Genomic DNA, 16,045 nt, shown 5'->3' on the forward strand with positions numbered 1-16,045 from the left:
AAAAAAAAAAAAAAAAAAAAAAAAAAAAAAAACACAGATTGGGTGGTTTAGACAACCAAAATTTATTTTCTCTCTGTTCCAGAGGCTGGAAGTCCAAGAGTAAGGAGAGCAAGGTGCAGAGTCGGTTTCCTCTGAGGCCTCTTTCCTGGGCTTGTCACTGGCAGATGGCCACCCTCTTGCTGCCTCTTCACATGCTCATTCCTTTGTAAACACGTGCTCCTGTTGTCTCTTCCTCTTCTTTTTTTTTTTTTTTTTTCTTTTTTTGAGACAGAGTCTCCCTCTGTCACCTAGGCTGGAGTGCAGTAGCGTGATCTTGGCTCACTGCTTCAACTTCCGCTTCCGGGTTTCAAGTGATTCTTCTGCCTCAGCCTCTTAGGGAGCTGGGATTACAGGTGCCTGCCACCACACCCAGCTAATTTTTGTATTTTAGTAGAGATGGGGCTTCACCATATTGACCAGGCTGGTCTCAAACTCCCGACCTCAAGTGTTCTGGCAGCCATGGCCTCCCAAAGTGCTGAGATTACAGGCGTGAGCCACCGCACCTGGCCTCTTCTTCTTCTTAGAAGAACACCAGTCACTAGGATTAGGGCCCCACCTCAACAGCCTCCCTTCAACTTAATCACCTCTTTAAAGGCTCTATCTCCAAACATGGTCAAATTCTGAAGTACTGGCTAGCAGTTGGGACTTCAACATATGAATTGTGTGTGACGGTGGGGTGCACGATTCATCCATAAAAGGGAATGGAGGAAGGAGATGATGAATATCAATTATGGATTTAGGATTATCTCTAAGACCAGGAAATATAGCTCGTCCTGCTAACTGTTTCATTTATATGTATGTGTGTTGGCTTTTGGAAGTTGGGACTTGAAGAAGTAGTGCTAGGATGGAGTAAAATGTGGGGTATGGATGCGTCTGAACCATGTGGGGGTCAGATGCTGTCAACGTCCCATCCACATCCCCTCAGTACCTCTCAATTCCTTAAACACACAGTTCCAACTGTCAGGAACTGTGTCCCTGCCTAAGGACCCTCTCAGACCATTTTCTAGCATTGGAGACAGCCCAGAAGTGCCAGGAAATTAATGCCTCCTGGGAGTATTCGCAACCAGTGACTGACAAGAGTTGGTGAATAAATACTCCAGCTCCCTTGCGGCTTAGGTCAATATCTCCTAAGTGTGTGTGTGTTCTTTTGGGTTTTTTTGGTTTTGTTTTAGCTTTTCTGTTGCCCATGCTGGAGTGCAGTGGTGTGATCTTGGCTTACTGCAACCCCCACCTCCCGGGTTCAAGCGATTCTTCTGCCTCAGTCTCTTGAGTAGCTAGGATTACAGGCACGTGCCACCATGCCCGGCTAATTTTTTTATTTTCAGTAGAGACAGGATTTCACCATGTTGGCCATGCCAGTCTGGAACTCTTGACCTCAGGTGATCTGCCCACCTCGGCCTCCCAAAGTGCTGGGATTACAGGCATGAGCCATCGTGCCTGGCCCCAATGTTGTGTTCTGCACTGTTTCCCGGGAGTCTTCAACAAGAGTAAGCTCCAGCTGCCTGCCATGTAGCTTACTTCATAAAGCATGCTTTTTTTGCCTTTCTTCTTTTCCCTATCTCATGTCCCCACTTCCATACTGGTACTTTTTGGAAAAAGTACTTGCACACAAATCCTTATCTCAGGGTCTGCTTCTGATGGAACCCAAATTAATATACCAACAGTCTATAGAATAGCTCACATTTACTAAATTTAACACATGTACTCATTTGACTGGCTTCACTCACTTTGCACTTCTTATTTCTCTTTCAAGTGGTTGTTTCTCTAGCTATGTTTTCTTATAGGCCACTAATTTTTTCATTGTCACTACTACGTGCCAGGTGCTGGAGATACAGCAGGAAAAAGAATAGACAACGGCCCTGCTACCATTGGGGTTCCAGTCTAAAAAGGAAGACAGACTTTGAACAATTAATTTCAAAGGTGAATCATATCATAACAAGGAAAATGGAGGGGGCGGAGAGATATAGTAGTTGGATCCAACCTAGTCTGAAGGCAGAAACGGTGTCTCCCAGAGGAAGTAACACTGCAACTGACCTCTGAAGGATTAGTGCAAAGTAGTTCGGCACCATCTCCATTTGGCTTCCCTGACCAGGAGTTTGTCTTTTTGAAGCCTAACAATCACAAATGTGGCAAGGGGTCAAATAAAGCTTGGAAGAGCGATATGGTCAACACAAAAATACGAAACAAATCCCAAATTACCAAGAAACTTTATTTAACCTACCAAACTAAAAGAGCAATAAAATAAAAATATTTTCCATCCACAAAACAGTTTTACATCAACTACACTGACCAATACAGAGAAAAGGGAAATCCCTGAGGAACTACCAACAATAAATAATGTACTTAAAAATACAATGTTCTGAGTGTGAAGGAACATTTCCTGAGCCCGTTCAGTTTGGAGAAGTTTGGCCCTTTGCAAAATTCAGTTTCTCAAAAGGATATCCAACTGATGCAAGTTTCCTGCCATGACAAGAAGCTGTCATGTTCAGTGGCACCTTACATGAAAGATGGGGAAATAGGCCGGGTGCAGTGGCTCACGCCTGTCCATAGTTCTGGAAAAGCTACTGCACAGAGCTGGAGAGGAAACTATTTGCTCTCTGTAATACTGAAAAACTGAGAGAGCTATTTTAACTTGTCAATAACCAAAAGGTACCATTTTCTCACAGTGCACAGATGTTGTACAAAAAGTACATGACTTCCCTGCTGTTTGTGAGTGAAAAAGGAAAACCCAAATATTTGTGAAAGTGTAAGACGGATGCATTTAAAATTCTGGGGTCTAGCAAGGGAAAGATTCTCTGTGAAGACCCAAAACTGAGGACTGGTTTTGTAACTCTAAAATGATCTTGAGGAATGGAGTCAAAATATGGTATTTCATTGATTCTAGGATGTATTTTTTTTTCATACTTTAGCATCTTAAATTCAAATGGGCTTGGCCATCAATGGTCTGTCACAACTTTATTGGCAACTCCTCGACCCCACCTTCTTAGTGCAACATAAAATAATGGCATGTTTTACAATCAGTGGCTCCTTAGATTAGATTAAATACCATGCGCTATAGTTCAGTACACACAGTGATCCACATAAAAATAAATCTGACATTTAAACCCTGGTGATTTTCTCAATTGAAAAAGTGCTGGCAAAAATATTTGGCATCTTAAATTTCAGCATAAGTATCACAACTTCAGGAAGGGTTAGAAGAATGGTGATGTGGGTTGGGCTTGGGCTCTAGTTCTGGTTCTGTCCCTAATCAGCTAGGAAAACTGTAAGGAAATTAATTTCACACTTGTAGGCTTTGTTTCCTCATCTGTAAAATGAGAAAGTGTGATCAGCTGGCTTCTAAGTCTTCCAGCCAAAAAGGAAGTTAATTTTAAATCTTGCACCACTGAGGCTGTGTGTCGCCGTGGAAACTCCACAGCCAGGCTGCCCAAAGCCAAAGGCGCTACTACTGCAGCTGGTGGCTCGGAATCCTCTGCTGCCACCTCTGCTCCTCAAGTGGACACTCCAAATCCCGAAGTGGATTTCATGCTTCCCATGTTGAAAACCTAATTCATTCACAACCTGAGTAACTGGGAAAGAATAATTCTTCAGAATGGGGCAATTTGTAAACTTCAAAAAACTGCAGAACTCTACTTGCTTATGTTGTCCTCAATGTCTACCATAAATTTTAAATCTCTAAAAAATTATAGCAAGGGTTCACTTCAAAGTCTTCATGACTGACATAACGTGGCTATAGGTCCTGCTGCTCTGGGTGCCCGTTCCATGTCATAGAAGCACTTGCCGGAAAAAGCTCTGGTTTCTGAAAGAGAATCACAAAGAAATTTCATATGAATGAACAGTGCTTGTCAACACTCTCTCCTACCTTGAGAGTATATTCAACAAGAATAAGGGTGCAGGCCAAGGAAAACAAATGGTGAGGAATGGGTATTCCAAGCAATGAGAAATGGAATGTGATGATAAAGGCATTGCTCTGTGGTAAATAATACATACATTTACATTTTTATACATATTTTAAATTTGAAATTTTCAATCTATCTTTACCTAAACATGTTAGAATTAACAACAGGAATAGCAGCTAAAATCAGCAACTACAAAACAAATCATAAATTCCTAACTCTTCCTGTTTCAATTTTTAATTTTTTTTTTTTTTTTTTTTTTTTTGAGAGAGAGTCTTGCTGTGTTATCCAGGCTGGAGTACAGTGGTGCAACCTCAGCTCACTGCAACCTCCACCTCCCGACTTCAAGTGATTCTCCTGCCTCAGCCTCCCAAATAGCTGGGATTACAGGCACCCACCACTGCGCCTGGCTAGTTTTTGTATTTTTAGTAGAGATAGGGTTTCACCGTGTTGACCAGGCTGGTCTCAAACTCCTGACCTCAGGTGATCCGCCCATCTTGGCCTCCCAAAGTGCTAGAATTACAGGCATGAGCTACCGTGCTGGGACCCTGTTTAAATTTATTTTCCAAAACTTCACTCAAACTATTTTAATTGTTATGATAAGTTGCTTAGTAAGTTACTCACTAAATTAGACTCCCTTCTTTAAAATTTTCTGAAATTCAGTATATGTCATATATTGAATATGAATGTGTTATATACTCCCTTTTCTAAAATTTTCTGAAATTGATGTATATGTTGAACCCCAACTCATTGAATGGGCACAGATTCCAGTGAACTCCAGTGAAATGATATAACTCAAGTAAATGTGTTGGCACTAGCATCTTGCATTCAAACATCACATTCTTCGACTCTGAGGAACTACAGTTGTTGGGTCAAGTGGTACTATTAAGCTACTAGAATATATTCTTTACCCAAACAAGTAAGGACAGAAAAGAAAGAGGTAAAAAATAAAAAGAAACACTTAGGACTGCCAATGGCCTGCCCATTATCTACACAGTGCTCCAGAGAGCAGGTGCCACCTCTGAATTCCAAGTCATTGATTTACCAGGTTTCCACTCTACCTTAACTAGGGCCTTGCCCCTTTCCATGAGAAAGAGGGAGGCTTATGAAATGAAGAAGAAATGATGACTGTAAAGACTAGAATTTATTTGTAGATTTGTAGGTCCGAAGTTATATACAGTTAGAGAACAGGGTACTTTATGTCTTCAAGTTCCATATATTTTATAGCAAAGTTGCTTAAATATTAAATATATTAAGCAATTTAAAGACTTATGTTTAAATATAATAGAAACTAGCTGATTTTTTTTTTTTTTAGACTGAGTCTCTCTCTGTTGCCCAGGCTGGAGTGCAGTGGCGCGATCTCAGCTCACTACCACCTCCACCTCCCGGGTTCAAGTGATTCTCCTGCCTCAGGGTCCTAAGTAGCTGGGGCTACAGGTGCCCACCACCATGCCTGGCTAATTTTTTGTAGTTTTTTGTTTTAGTATAGATGGAGTTTCACCATGTTGACTAGGCTGGTCTCAAGTGATCCACCTGCCTCGGCCTCCCAAAGTGCTGGGATTACAGATGTGAGCCACTGTGCCCGGTCATTAGCTGATTATTTTTATGTAATTAGGACAAGTTGGCATCTGTCCTAGATAGCCAGTTGGCTATAAGTCACAAAGTAGGTGTTTTTAGAGAACTGGAGACAATGTTTGATGTGCTCACTTTGGTGGTATAGAACACTATAGAAAATCACCCTGGAGCACTGTTAAAATCTGTTTAGGTTCATAAAGGACAGTATATGTAACCAACACCAAATCAGGAAGCGTGAGAGAGGGGCTGTTGCCTTTCTCAGTTGACTTCTGGCATCCCACCCACCCACTGCCTGCCACTTTGTCTTCTGACACCGTTATCTAGGGCATAAAGTAACAAGAAATGCGAAGACGTGTAGTTCAGACGTGTAGCTCAGTCCACACTGAGATCAGGAATATGTAAGTGGACCAACTCTTTTTTTTTTTTTTTTTTTTTTTTGAGGCGGAGTCTCGCTCTGTCGCCCGGACTGGAGTGCAGTGGCCGGATCTCAGCTCACTGCAAGCTCCGCCTCCCGGGTTCACGCCATTCTCCTGCCTCAGCCTCCTGAGTAGCTGGGACTACAGGCGCCCGCCACCTCGCCCGGCTAGTTTTTTGTACTTTTAGTAGAGACGGGGTTTCACCGTGTTAGCCAGGATGGTCTCGATCTCCTGACCTTGTGATCCACCCGCCTCGGCCTCCCAAAGTGCTGGGATTACAGGCTTGAGCCACCGCGCCCGGCCGACCAACTCTTTAAAACAGTTTTTAGTCAAAGTAGTAACACATTTTCATTGCAGACAAATTCAAAACAGAAAGGAAAATATTACCTGTTTAGGAATGTATCTCTTCAGACCTTTTCTTTGCTCGTGTGTACCTATATAATTCTTTTACCCCAAGATAAGCCCATTGGGGTAAAAGAATGATACTTTATGAAGAGTTTCTTTTAGTATCGCTACTTTGGCTTCTGAGGCATTTCTTCACATCTGTGAAGAATGATTTTGACTTGGAGAATGTTCCAAGCACCTGAGTGCCTAAGAAAAAGAGTCACCATGCAGTATATCTTTGCAGCTGCAGTTGGCTTAGCAGTGTTCAGTCCTTTTCTAAGAATCCTCGTGGTTTGCTTGTTCAGAGCATTAATAATCTGCAGGATGACCTCTGTGATGATCTTGTGTGTACAGTGAGTGTGATATCATGTGCACTTCTTTTTATTTGACTTTTCCTCTTTTAGATGGTGGACGAGTAAACTAAAATCTAAATTACTTTAACAGTGAGGATGATGTGTGTTTTGTTGATGAGAACTGCCTTAAATCCAGGTGTGTAATAACTATAAAAGAGCTTAATAAGAGTAGATAAAGAGGGCTGGCGATGGTGGCTCATGCCTATAATCCCAGCACTTTGGGAGGCTGAGGCAGGTAGATCACTTGAGGTCAGGAGTTCAAGACCAGCCTGGCCAACATGGTGAAGCCCTGTCTCTACTAAAAATACAAAAAAAAATTAGCTGGATGTGGTGGTGCGCACCTGTAATCCTAGCTACTCAAGAGGCTGAGGTGGGAGGATCACTTGAACCCAGGAGGTGGAGATCACAGTGAGCTGAGATCACACCACTGCACTCCAGCCTGGGTGACAGAGCGAGACTCTGCCTTGAAACAAACAAACAAACAAAAAGCAGATAAAGGGTTACTACAGAATAATCAATGAAGGAAAAATAGCCTCATTTAAATAGGTATGGAGGGGTCTCCAGTCTGCTTCCAGCGGTGGGATCCAGAGAGGCATCCTGAAGGGACAGCATGCTGGCCAGTGTGCCTGCCTGATGCAAGGCCTTGCTAGTTTGTGGTGGTATTATAAAGAAACTTCAAAGGCCTCAACAGCACAATTACCAGTCTACACGTGACTCAATTACGTGAAAAATAAAGATTCTTACCATTGATGTTACTGATAGAGCAAACTGTAGTCATCAACCAAAGAGTAATCAGGATCATCTGCAAAAGGCAGAACACAGAAAACAACAATAACATCAATTTTTCATAATAAGATCTCAGCCCTTTTCAAGCCAGGGCATCTCACTTAGAGATTCTGGTGACTACCATTTTGTAAGGAGAAAATAGATCTGCCAACAAAAACTATAAATGGTAGTCACTACTCCAAACCAGAGGACATTCTGGAAATCACTATTCTGACTTCTTTGCCCTCTTCAGCAATGCTCAGGTACAGTACCCACAGTAAAATCATATTTAAAAATGGACAGAAATAGCATCCTACATTACCAAGTGGTAATTCTAAAGCAACAAGAAATAAAATACCTTAACTCTTCATATTGTTCAAAGATAGAATTTCAGCCACTACATTTTTTTTTCATCACTAAATTTTTAGTAAACTGTTAAGTACAGCATAAGCTGAACTCCTCCCTTATTGATAGGTTTTGGCTCTGTGTCCCCACCCAAATCTCATCTTGAATTGTACCTCCCATAATTTCCACCTGTTGTGAGAAGGACCCAGTGGGAGATAATTTGAGTCACGGGGGCAGTTTCCCCCACAATGTTGAAGTGGTAGTGAATAAGTCTCACGAGATCTGACAGTTTTATCAATGGTTTCTGCTTTTGCATCTTCTTCATTTTCTCTTGCCACCACCATGTAAGAAGTGCCTTTCACCTCCCACCATGATTCTGAGGCTCCCCCAGCCATGTGGAGCTGTAAGTCCAATTAAGCCTCTTTTTCTTCCCAGTCTCAGGTATGTCTTTATTAACAGCATGTAAACAGATTAATACACTCATTCTCTTGAACATGGATAGGTATATCTTTTCTTTACTCAAATAATAAATGTATGTTGAACACCTACTATCTACTCAGAACTGTGTCAAGTGTTGTGAGTAATACAGAAAACAAAGTTGTACCTGACCTCAGGATCTTATTAATATTCAAGGCATACAACTAATGAGAGTTGGAGTAGCTGCAGGGGAATGCGGCTATTTGTATACTCTTGACCAAAGACTGACCCTCCTCTATCAGGAATGGTCATGCTCTTTGACTGAGCACATAGCTTCGGCAGGGACGCACATGGACTGGTGAGGGAGGAAGTGGACACCCGCCTAGCCAGCCAGATGTGCCAAATCAACCCTAGGAAACAATAGGCTGACAGATGTTGCAGCCAGACTGCCCTCACATCCCATACAACTAATAAGAAGTGCTAAGATGTGTACTTCTCCCAGAGGTGTCATAGGAGTTCAAAGAAAGAGAGAGACTACTGTGATTAGTGAAAGTTCTCATTAAAGATAACATTAAGTGACATGTTTCCTGATGTCCATGCCTTCTGTAAATTGTATTTCTGTGTAACCCAAGGGGAACTATATCTCAGTTCTGCTGTTCTCACAGTCCAAGTTGAAATAATCTTTTAGGTAAAATTTGCTTGCAATAAGTTTATTTTGGTATGTCAGTAACACAACTATCTTGGATAAGCTACAAAACAGACCACCAGTTACCATATTCCACTCTGTGACAAGTAGTAGTATAGTAAGATTCTAATAGAGGCTCATTCCCTTGGGAATTTGATTCTATTTAATCCTTTCATTCCCTTTATTTCAAAGTTCTAGCTATTTAATTTTAAAGAAAACCCAATATAAGAATTTTGTTGTTGTTTTCTGTTTGTTTGTTTTGTTTTTTTTGTTTTTGACACAGTTTGACTGTGTCACCCAGGCTGGAGCGCAGTGGTGCAATCTCGGCTCACTGCATCCACCACCTCCCAGGTTCAAACAAAACTCGTGCCTCAGTCTCCTGAGTAGCTGGGATTACAGGCACGCGCCACCACACCCAGCTAATTTTTGTATTTTTAGGGAGATAGGGTTTCACCATGTTGTCCAGGCTGGTCTCGAACTCCTGACCTCAAGTGATCCGCCTGCCTTGCAATATAAGAATTTCAAAAGACCATTTTTAGTGGCATACCTGGTGAGGTTTTAGGAATTGGGAGGGGTCCTCTCCTGTAAGAAATGAAAACCAAAGTATTTTAGATAAGTTCTTGTTATTTTTATAATTTTTTTACTTCTTGCTACAAGCCTATTGTACTCTAATCAGATCTGGTTTCTGCACTGGAGGGTCAAGAAAGCTCACCTAAAGCAAATGATCTGTAGCACTGACCTACGGAAATCTACGTTGCAGACGTTCTATTATGGCAAGAGGCAGCATGCACAGTGATTAGTAGCACAGAGCCTTATCCCCACAGCCTAGACTGGCAGGATTAAAATCTTAGCTGTGTGGGAAAGACTCCCTGAGTGCCTTGAACATCCACATCCTCATACGTAAAATAGGAAGTATAAACAGCTCCTACCTCACTGTGGGGATTAAATCAGCTAATTCACACTAACGGTTTTAAACAGTGCCTGACAGGCTTAAATATTGATAATGATCATGCAATCCTTCCCAGGCACTCCTCATCTTTAACAAAACTGGAGTGAAAATTCAAAAGCTTAGACTGCAAGCTGACTATGTCAAACAGAAGTTTCTCTTCCCGCAGGATCCTTTACATGAACGGCAGTGAACTTTTTGAGTAAAGGGCCAAGTAGTAAATGATTTAGACTTTGCTAGCCACATACTGTCTCTCTTGCAACTCTACTCATCTCTAGTGGCAAAGCAGCCACAGACAAAACCTCAGTGAGTGAGGGTGCTTGTGTGCCCATAAAACGTGATAGAGGAACACTGAAATTTGAAATTCAAATAATTCTCACATGTCACAAAATAGTATCGTCTTTTTTCCAGGCATTTAAAAATGTAAAGACTATTCTTAACTCACAGGCCCTACAAAAATGAATTTAACTCTCAGGGGCCATAGTTTGCTGACCCCTGCTTTCTACAGGCTGTAAGAAAAGTATAGGATTCATACATGAACAGTAATGATCAAGTTCATGCATGATATACTCCTCCCTAAACTATGACTATTAAAATCCACTTAATATTTGTCCCAAAAATACCATTTCCAAAAAGCAAGCAGCCTTATTAAGCAGATGCAGTAGTAGATATATTCCAATTCCAACAAGTCTTAGAATAGTCATGATAACAATGTTTGCTGAAAGTAATTTTCTTCATGTGAAAGGCAGCTGGTTATTATTATTACCTTGCCAAGTTAGGCTCTGTAGCCTTTCCCGGTGGGACTACATTCTTCTGGGGGGAGTAGAAATTCTCATACATGATGGGTGCTAGGAGAGTCACCAAGAAACAGAACATGAAGAGGCAGGCATCTTTCATCCTTAATGACATCTAACAAGAAAGGCTAATAGAATTGTGTAAATAACACGCCCCACCCCACCACCCCATTCACCTGGTGGAATCTGTCCAGTTTTGCGTTGATTCACAAAGTATTCAATGTCCTTCTGAATGCTGCACATTTCTAAACTCTTTCGGACTTGTTCGTACATCTAATAAAAAAGAAGGTCAATTAATAGGTAGAAGTATGTTGAGATAATTGTGACACAGCTCCTTAAAAACATGGGTTTGAGGCAGGGCGCGGTGGCTCATGTCTGTAATCCCAGCATTTTGGGAGGCTGAGGTGGGCGGATCACAAGATCAGGAGTTCGAGACCAGCCCGGCCAACATAGTGAAACCCCATCTCTGTTTAAAATACAAAAAAATTAGCCAGGTGTGGTGGTGGGCGCCTGTAATCCTAGTTACTTGGGAGGCTGAGGCAGAAGAATTGCTTGAACCCAGGAAGCGGAGGTTGCAGTGAGCCGAGATCGTGCCACTGCACTCCAACCCCAGGCGATAGTGTGAGACTCCATTTCAAAAAAAAAAAAAAAAAAAAAACATCAACAACAAAAGAAAACCATGGGTTTGAGTAGGGTAGGAGCTGACTCTTCGCCAATTTTCTTTGTTTTTGGGAAAAATAAAAACGAACAACATTCCAAAGTCCCAGATTCTATTAGAGCTTTTCTCTGAATGCACATCTGCTATTAAATTTTATTTTTATTTTATTATTTCTTTTTTTTTTTAAGACAGAGCTCTTGCTCTGTCACCCAGGCTTGCGGAGTAGAGTGACACGATCTCAGCTCACCTGCCAACCTCCACCTCCCTTGGTGAAGCATTCCCCTTACCCTCGCCTCCCGAGTAGCTGGGAATTACAAGAACGCCATGCCACCAACGTCCAGCCTTTAAAAATTTTTTTTTGATAAATTTTTACTTAGGAAAAAAAAAATTTTGGGTTTCATCCATGTTGCGCAGGGATCTTTGTGCTCGAGCTCCTGACCACAGGCAATCTGCCTAGCCCTTGGCCTCCCAAAGTGCTGGGAATACAGGTGTGAGCCACCGTGGCCGCGCGTCACCTACAGTGCTGGCCTTATTATTTTTTTGAGAAGATGACAGAAAATGTATGTCTGTGTGTGTTGGCAGCGACACAAAGTCTTGCGCTGAATATATTTTTTTTTTTTTTTTTTTTTTTTTTTTTTTTTTTTGAGCACGGAGTCTCACTGCTGCCTCACCCAGGCTGGGAGTACAAGTGGCCATGATCTGTGGCGTCACTGCAACTCTGCCCCTCCTGGGGCTTCAAGCGCATTCTCCTGTCTCAGCCCCCCTAGTAGCTGGCACTATGCACCACCATGCCTGCTAATTTTTGTATTTTTAGTAGAGACGGGGTTTCACCATGTTGGCTAGGCTGGCTCAAACTCCTGACCTCAGGTGATCCGCCCACCTTGGCCTCCTAAAGTGCTGGGATTACAAGCATGAGCCACCGCACCCAGCCTTGGATAAAACTTAAAAATACTGATGAAACCAAAGAGTAGATATCAAATCCTATGGCACAAAACCAATGCCACACACAAATGCAAAGACAATTACTTAAAGAAGAGTTTTCCATTCAATCCTATCGGTTTTCTGGGTGTTTAGTTGTTCTTCTAAGGTGAATGTCTCCTCTAAGTGAGAGTGGCTACACCTTAGCAAAGAAGGTTGTGATAACTTGATTTGACGCCTCTGAGATGTGGGGAGCCCATTACTATTGCTGTGTACAGGTTAAGCCTGGACAATGGCTTAAGCCTGGACAATGGACCAGTGAATACTGTTGAGGTAAGTCTGAGCCCTGGAGCAACCATTAGCCTGGGAAAGGGTCAGTGTCCTAGTATTTAGTGCTGTCATGGAGTGACCCCATTCCAGAATGGAGCCGTGTCTGGGATGCACATACATGCTGTGACATCTGTCTTCCGTACATGAAACTATATTTGGATTCTATCTGTTCTCCTGCCCTAACTCTGAATTTTTCTTTTGTGCCCTAACTATGAATTTCTTATTTATATATATATAAATAAGATATATATATATATAAATGAGATATATATTATTATTTATATATATATAAATAACCACCATGCCCAGCTAATTTTTGCATTTTTAGTAGAGACAGGGTTTCACCATGTTGGCCAGGCTGGTCTCAAACTCCTGACCTTGGGTGATCCACTCGCCTCAGCCTCCCAAAGTTCTGGGATCACAGGTGTGAACCACTGCTCCCAGCCATGAATCTCTTAATGAGAAAATCATGGTGGCAAAAGAGCCAGGAGTCAGGTTACATGTTGTCTGGATCCTTCTATCAACTCACTGTATGGCCTTAGGCAAGTAACCTTACCTCACCAGGGGCGAAGTGAACCAATCAGTATCTATAGTTCCTTCTACTCTAATGTATCCAACATGCACAGGACAATCCTCAGTGGATGCCTCTGACTTACTTCATCACTGGTGACACATTGTTGTGACAGCTGATTCACATGTAACCACAATGCATTCCGGAAGAAGTTTATTCGTTCACATTCTTGAGCCTCAAATGCCTACAGAAAAATAGCTACATGTACATAAATATGCAAGGAAAAGGGCCATTCATTTTGGCTGGCTGTGACTTAAGAAACAGTGTCAACCTTTAGTTATCTGTAAACTTATTGTACAATTTAGAATACTTCTCCCCCACCACTGAGGATGCTCATAAACTCATACCACAAAGAATGCAAACAAATCCTAATATAGTAACACAAACAGGCTTCGAAATAGTTCTGAGGATAAAAAGTAATGATGATCCCAGATACCAATGTTCTAACTGAGTTCCTACTGACATTTCCAAATATCTAACAACATCTCCACCTGAGCAGCCTGCCAGAGCCTCAGATTCAACATGCTGCCCCTCCCACCCTGGAATGAATGAGTTTAACTGGCAAGATGGTCATAACTGTTGATGTTGGTTGATGAGTACATGGGAGGCCATGTACTTGTCTTCTACCTTTGTGTATGTTTAATTGTTTTTCCTTAATAAAAGAGTTAAAATAAAAGTCTGCCTGAGATAGTTTTTTGGATATAAACAAATATCACCTTTAGAAAAATCAAGCTATTCTATGAAGCAGATGGCATTCTATTCAACAGTGGATGTGATATATCAGTGTGTTTTTAAAATATTGAATACCATAGCTATTTTTAACATGAATGAATTTTATATACCATAGCTTTTATACACCACAGCCCCTTTGCCACTCTATGAGGAGAAAAGGATGGGGACAGGCATGGCTGTAAGTGGTTCTCATACTTGAATTCACATCTGAATCACTTGCAAGGTTTATTAGCATAGAGATTGCTGGGCTCTACCTCCATAGTTTCTGATTCAATTTCATATCTCATACTATAGGTTTTATTCAAAACCATAAAATTTTGAATGCCTTTTAAAATTTGCTACATTTTAAAACTTATTATAAAATAAAACAAAACTTCAAACATATACAAGAGTAGAGAGGTACAGATAGTATGATGAATCCCTACATACTCATCACCAGCTTAAACATTTATCAACTCACAACCAATTCTGTTTTATCTATATCTCTACCAATTACCCTACTTGTCTGGAGTATTTTGAAACAAATGCATTATTTCACCTCTAAATATTTTTATGTCTATATAACATAGTATAATAATTTATTAATATTACATTAGTTTTGTTATGGGATATTTCACATAGAATCAGATAGCAGTATCATAAATACCTATATACCAACTACCCAGCTTTGTCAAAAACTTTAGCCATATTTGTTTCAGATTCTGTAAAAGCCCCTGTGTGATTTACCCAGTTTCTATCACCTTCCTCCTTCCCCAGATAGCCATTATCCTGAATTGTATCATTCTTACGCAGGTGTTTTGTTTTGTTTTGTTTTGTTTTGTTTTGTTTTGTTTTGTTTTATGGGGAGGGGTTGTTTTGTTGTTTGGTTTTGGGGGGTTTTATTTTGTTTTGTTTTGAGATAGGGTCTCACTTTGTCACCTAGGCTGGAGAGCAGTGGTGCGCTCATGGCTCACTGACCTTCAAACTCACGGGCTCAACTAATTCTCCCGCCTCAGGTTCCCAAGTAGCCTCTGCCACCATGCCTGACTAATTTTTATATTTCTTTGTAGAGACAAAATTTCACTGTGTTGCCCAGGCTGGTCTTGAACTCCTGGGCTCAAACAATCCACCCATGTCATCCTCTGAAAGTGCTGGGATTACAGGCGTGAGCCACTGTGCCTGGCCTTTATGCAGGTTTTTACGTTATACATGTATCCATAAAATGTATATGATACTGCTTTACATGTTTTTAAACCTTATTTTAAAATGGCCTCATTCTAGGCTTTTCCTTAAGAGTGTGGAGTTACTAAAGTAAAGCAGAAAACAGTGTTTTAGGAGAAGCATAATGACCCACAGTATCAGATGGCAGAGAGAGGTCAAATAAGATTAGAAACTGCAAAGGCCCACTGGCCCTCATGCCAAGGGATTGCTGGTGCCCTCCAAGACAGCAGCTGCAAGGAAGCAAATCCCAGATGCTGTAGGCTGGGACAGACAGGACAACAAGGACTTGGAGACAGCTCCTTCAAAAAGCGTGGCTGTGAAGAAGGGTGGGGGTAAGTAGGGTCGTAGATAGAAAGCAAGAACTACTGGGTTTTTTTTTTTATTATTATTTTTGGGGTTTTTTGAGATGGAGACTAACTCTGTTACCCAGGCTAGAGTGTAGTGGCATGATCTCAGCTCACTGCAACCTCCACCTCCCGGGCTCGAGTGATTTTCCCACCTCAGCCTCCCAAGTAGCTGGGATTACAGGTGCTTGCCACCACACCCAGTTAATTTTTGTATTTTCAGTAGAGACTGGTTTCACTATGTTGGCCAGGCTGGTCTTGAACTCTTGACCTCAGGTGATCTGCCTGCCTTGGCCTCTCAAAGTGCTGGGATTATAGGCATGAGCCACCATGCCTGGCCGAACTGGTGGGTCTTAAAGCTAGGAAAGAGCTGAGTCTGTGTGCAAGATAACAGAAGTTGACAAGTTCTCTATGTCCAAGAAGGTGGGGAAAGGCAAGATGGATGAAAAAAGATCTCGAACGAGGAAGGAATAGCCCCTTTTCCATGCTAAGGAGAAAAAAGGAGTGGGGCAGGCATGTCTGCCAACAATTCTCGTACTTGAATTCACATCAGAATCACTTGGAAGGCTTATTAGCACAGAGATTGCTGGGCTCTACCCCCAGAGTTTCTGATTCTGTAGGTCTGAGGTGGGTCTGAGAACCTGCATTTCTTTTTTTTTTTTTTTTTTTTTTTTTTTTTT

General features: G+C 41.6%; 1 protein-coding gene across 2 annotated transcripts in view; it reads right to left on the minus strand.

Annotated features, from left to right (window-relative positions):
• Nucleotides 1–2,583: 2,583 nt before the first annotated feature.
• PSTPIP2 (proline-serine-threonine phosphatase interacting protein 2) overlaps nt 2,584–16,045 on the minus strand; it is a 99,925-nt gene continuing 86,463 nt past the window's right edge. For both annotated transcript variants that reach the window (XM_017857792.1, XM_017857793.1), the window contains exons 10-15: nt 13,175–13,273; nt 10,789–10,885; nt 10,585–10,666; nt 9,420–9,454; nt 7,405–7,462; nt 2,584–3,835 (exon numbers count right to left, since the gene is read on the minus strand). In XM_017857792.1, the coding sequence (XP_017713281.1) occupies nt 7,413–7,462; nt 9,420–9,454; nt 10,585–10,666; nt 10,789–10,885; nt 13,175–13,273 (363 nt within the window). In that variant the 3' untranslated portion in view covers nt 2,584–3,835; nt 7,405–7,412. The remainder of the gene's footprint in view (nt 3,836–7,404; nt 7,463–9,419; nt 9,455–10,584; nt 10,667–10,788; nt 10,886–13,174; nt 13,274–16,045) is intronic.

This window comes from Rhinopithecus bieti, unplaced genomic scaffold (genome assembly GCF_001698545.2).
Source record: "Rhinopithecus bieti isolate Rb0 unplaced genomic scaffold, ASM169854v2 scaffold_42084, whole genome shotgun sequence".
Classification (NCBI taxonomy): Eukaryota; Metazoa; Chordata; class Mammalia; order Primates; family Cercopithecidae; genus Rhinopithecus; species Rhinopithecus bieti.